The sequence below is a fragment of the Eschrichtius robustus genome, chromosome 6 (assembly GCF_028021215.1).
Source record: "Eschrichtius robustus isolate mEscRob2 chromosome 6, mEscRob2.pri, whole genome shotgun sequence".
NCBI classification, from domain to species: domain Eukaryota; kingdom Metazoa; phylum Chordata; class Mammalia; order Artiodactyla; family Eschrichtiidae; genus Eschrichtius; species Eschrichtius robustus.
The window spans coordinates 144,402,072-144,406,816 of NC_090829.1; the positions used below are offsets into that span (position 1 = coordinate 144,402,072).

Consider the following 4,745-nt stretch of genomic DNA (forward strand, 5'->3'; position numbering starts at 1 on the left):
CACTAATGTGCATGATGCGGGTGGTTCCGTTGGCGTATTAGCTGTTTCTCTCTTCCTCTCAGACGATGATCCTGGAAGCTCCCAGATTCCACGGGTGTTTCTTTCTTTAATGTTGTGTCCTCTGCCTTCCCCGTAGAGCGACCGCGAGAAGTCGGAGGGCCTTCCCGTGGCCCCTTTCATGGACCGGGACAAAGTGACCAAGGCCACGGCCCAAATTGGGTTCATCAAGTTCGTCCTGATCCCGATGTTCGAAACGGTGACCAAGGTGAGTGACCATCACCACGAGCTGGTGACCCAGCAGTGATAAATACATGTGTGCACACACATGCACATGTGCACGCACACTCTCACACGCTCACGTGGACACACACGTGTGCAGTGGCCGCCTGCCCGACGCCCACCCGAAGCCCCCCATCCATCTTAACACCCGCGTGTTCGAAACAGACCCCCCACTCCTGGCCTCCTGCCCCGCCCCCCAGGCAGTGGCCCAACAGCAAAGCCGCAGAGCCTCTCGGCCTCCCCTTCCTTGGCCACCCTCCTCCATGGTGTCTCTGGGGCGCCCCCAGGCCCCCGCTTCCCAGGGCACCTGCCAAAGGCCCTGTCAGCCTTTCAACTCCGCCTACAGAAGCCCCTCTAACCTGCCCCCCACCCCACCCAGCACACGGCTGACACCAGGTTAATCCTCAGCAAGGAGACGGCCTCTGCCTCTCTCCCGAACCTTCCATGGCTCCCCACTGCCCCCAGCACAGGGCACACAGCCCCCCGCCCTCCCAGCCACTCCTGTCTTGCAGGACGGCCCTCGGCTCCTGGTCCTGCCTTTCTTCAAGCCTCCACCTCTGAGCCCACCCTCCTTGGCCTGGGCACCCCACGCCCTGCTCAGCAGCCTTCCAGAACTGCCTCAGCACACCCTTCCTCAAGCCCCGTGGCTCCGTTCCTCCTAGAATGTGTCTCCCTGCCTGCAGCTTCCTTCCTCAGGCTGCGGGGTCTTCCCCGTGGGCACTGGGTGCCAGGGCACAGCAGGGCGATGGTGGCTCCCCCGGGTGGCAGGAGCAGGGCTGGGGAAGCACAGGAAGCACGAGGGGCTGAGGGCTGTGTGCACAGGGCTCCCTGGGGCTTGCCGGGGGTCTCGGAGTGGGAGGCGAGCCCCTCGGAGCTGAGTCTCGAAGGTAAAGATGCTCAGCAGTGGACCCGGGGCGGCGGGAGCCGCAGGGCCAGGCCTGCGCGCGGAGTGAGCGGAGGGGTCCTGGGCCACGCGGCGGCGGGGCGGGGGGGGAAATAGCCTCACCCCTCCCACCCCGGGGCTGCCAGGGCTCTAGTGGGCGAGGTTGGCGTTCGGAAGATGAGAGTCTGCAGGGTGGACGGTCGGGGGTTCCTTGAAGCAGAGGGCAGGGGGTGGCTTCTGCCAGGTCCGCGAGGACAGTGTGAGAGCGGGAAGCAGGGACCTGGAAGGGGTGGGTGGGCAGCGAGCGGGGGCTCCCCCTCCCCAAGGGCTCCCGGGAGTCATTGACCAGACGGCCCCACACCTCGGGCACCTTGGATTCCGCCGCAGGCGAGACCCAAGAGGTCCAAAAGCACCCCTTGGACAGAAGCACATTTCCTGTGCGGCTTTTGTCCCGGGACGCACGGGACCTGGCACGGTTTTGCTGGAACGTTTTCCGCGAGGATGACCAGCTGTTGAGAGGGCCCGTTTGTTCCCTCGCAGCTCTTCCCTGCGGTGGAGGGGCTCATGCTGCAGCCCCTGTGGGAATCCAGAGACCGCTACGAGGAGCTGAAGCAAATGGACGACGCCGTGAAGGAGGTGAGCCGGCCTGCTGCGGGCGCGGGGGTCCGCGGGGCCCGCACGGCCCGGCCACACAACCCGGGGGGCCCACCAGACACGAGCGTGTGCACCCCGCGGAGGAGAGGGGCCAGTCCTCGGGGAACGCACGGCGTGGAGCGCACAGAACCTCGGGCGGAGTCGGTGCCCCGTGGTCGTGATTGCCCACGGGAAATGCAGAGCATCACAGCGCCTCGGCTGCCTGCGTCCCCTCAGAGCGGCGCCCTGGCCCCGTGCAGGCCCCTCACCTCCTCCCGGGGCTGACCTTGTGCAGAGGGAGGGCGGCAGAAGAGACGCTCCCCCTGGCACGGGAAAAGCCACCACCACGACCCGGCCACAGGGCTACCACGTGGCAGCGTGGCACCTTGAGGAGGGTCTGGCTCTGGCTCTAGGCTGCTGTTGGGGTTGATCCCGTGTTTCAAGGAGGTCCAGTTCATAGGCTCAGAGCTGGGGTAGAGATTTTCAGAAAAGCCCCAGAAGCTGGTCTGGCCAAGGCAGGACCCCAGTGTGTGCAGATCTGCTTCAGGTCCTCCTGACGCTTGGGACCCCTGGGACCTCCCCCCGTGACGTCCAGCCACTTGGGTGTGGCCTCCCTTCCGTCCACCCTCCCTCCCCCTCTCTCCGGGGCCCGTCCCTGCTGCCTCGGGCTCGGTCCCCCTCTGGCCTTGGCCGGTGTCCCCCCGCACCCACCCAAGGGCCCCCTTCTGTGCCATTTGTCCTCACTGCGGGCAGGGCCCCACCCCGTCTCTGCAGCCAGGAGCTCCCATTGCGCCCCACTGAGCCTCGGTGCAGCTCTCGACCTCCTTCGTGTACAATGCCGCAGGCATTGTGGTTCTCGGTAAATGCTTATGGGTCGATGGGCAATCCAGGCCAGCAGCCGATTCCTCTAGTTGGATTCTTCTCCCAAGAAGTCACAGACGGGTCCTGAAGCTCCAAGAGCCTAAGAGCAAATGATGCCGAGAACAGATGGAAGAGGCGGTGTCCCCCTGCCGAGCCCCCTGACAGGAGGGCTAAAGGGGCCTGACTCCCCAGGGCCAACTGAGAGCCATCGCTGCAAAGGCCTCAGTCTCCAGGTCCCAGGCCAGCCGCCCAGAAGGGCCGCTAGGACCCTCCAGTGCCCCTTCCTGTTCCCAGAAAGAACAGACCCACAAAAGAGGTGAAAGGGCCTTGGACTCCGCACCCGCATCCACCAGTGCGCTGGTGCTGCATCTGCGGCCAGCATGAGTGGGAGGACAGTGGCCGCGTGCAGTGAGGCCTCTGACCGCAGGGAAGGTGGCCCGTGCAGAGCTGTTGTCCGGGAAGCTCCCCCAGGCTGCAGACCCCAGTCTCCTCCCACGTCTTAGCATCTGCAGCCCCGGGAAGGTCTTGAGCAGACAAGCAGTCACTCACTCACTGGTTCCTGGAGCCTGATTTTTGCCTTCCCCGTACACTCTGTCCTGGTTACAGCAGAAGGCTGAGAGTCTGACACCTGAGAGCACCGTGTCAAGAGAGGAAAGCAGAGATGGGGGAAAAAGCGAAGGTAATGCTGTTCTGCATGATGTCTCAGTGTATACGGTAGTTCAGACTGAAATGGGGACGGCGTGGAACTCTGGGAAGGAGGGAGGGACGGAGGGAAGGAAGGGAGAGAATCTGAATGTATGAATGTTTTTAAATGAAACGTTTCTTCCTTGCGTATAATCTTTACAATTAGGCTCTGAAAGAAGGGGCCATGCCTTAGAAAAAGATCAATGATTAGCATAGGTACTACTTACAAGGAAAAGCGCTTTTTAAAAGCTTTTCAAAAATAAAGTCTTTGCTTATGTCGCTGCAAGCACTTCCTGCGCGCTTGCATTTAGTCCAGGTAGAAGGCAAACCAGCCCATTCGGCCTCCGCGTGGTAACGTCACACCACACACGTGTATGAGGGTCACTTGGGAGATCCTCGCTTATAGAGCAGTCAGGGTGCAGGGCATGAGAACTGCGATGGTTTCACAGAGGAACGGTGCCAGGCCCTGGCATCCAGCAATCCTTGTTCTGAGTCCGGGCTTTGCTAATTACAAGCTGAGTGACTTGCACAAGCGTCTCAACCTCTCTGAGCCGCAGAGCCCCAGTCTCTAAACTAGAGGCAATAATCCCATTCCTCTTGTTTTAGTGATTAAACGAGCAGAGTGCTGGGGCAGAAGAAGTGCCCATTGTTCGTGTGTGAGCCTGTGACATTTGTGGCATTGCCCGCACATTTCCGATCCCACAATCACAAACCAGCCGTCTTTTTCCTTTTCCAAGCAGATCATGCCTGAAGAAAGCAGAGTGCTGTGGGCTGCTGTTCTGGACCCGGCCGGCTGGGCTTTGCGGGATCGTCCCTGCAGGGAGAAGTGGTCCTGAGCGTCTGCCACCATGAGATCATGTTTTCTAAGAACCATTTTGTTCACTGATACAACAAAAAAGGACTTCACGATGCTGTACAGAATTTTTATTTTTAAACTGTCTTTTAAATAATATATTCTTATACAGAAATGGGTACTGTCCTTTTTCTTTGGTAGTGTTGTGTATCCCGGGCTGCTTCTGATAAACCACAGGAATCTCCCCCGCTTCCCACGGGGAGACAAAGGACACTGTGCTTTCCTCACCCGTGTGTCTCAGAGTGATGGCCTGAGTGATGAGCTGCGTGCCTCCGTGTAATTCAGCATTAAATGTCACACCGGTGCCCGGAGCGCGGGGCTGTGCGTGTCCTGTTTGTGAGCTGCGAGGGGGACGTTGGGGGCTGTGTCCAGGGACGTGAGGCCGGAGGCAGCTCGGTCAGGCTGCAGGCGGCGTGAGCCCAAGAAATCCACGCGGGGTACCAACTACCACACGCTGGAGCCCGTTTTCAGCATGGGAATTCCACGTTTCAGTGGGCAGATAGGCAAAGGAGCCGCGTTTACTCAGCACATTTCCGGGCCCCCGTTTCAGGG

At 60.6% G+C, this 4,745-nt stretch overlaps 1 protein-coding gene across 2 annotated transcripts in view; it reads left to right on the forward strand.

Annotated features, from left to right (window-relative positions):
* The window catches only part of PDE9A (phosphodiesterase 9A), a 99,458-nt gene extending 95,264 nt beyond the window's left edge, over nt 1-4,194 (forward strand). The window contains exons 16-19 of one of the 2 annotated variants that reach the window (XM_068545798.1): nt 137-265; nt 1,703-1,798; nt 3,263-3,335; nt 4,081-4,194. In XM_068545798.1, the coding sequence (XP_068401899.1) occupies nt 137-265; nt 1,703-1,798; nt 3,263-3,335; nt 4,081-4,091 (309 nt within the window). In that variant the 3' untranslated portion in view covers nt 4,092-4,194. The remainder of the gene's footprint in view (nt 1-136; nt 266-1,702; nt 1,799-3,262; nt 3,336-4,080) is intronic. The other variant, XM_068545799.1, reaches the window with a different exon arrangement.
* The last annotated feature ends 551 nt before the right edge of the window (nt 4,195-4,745 follow it).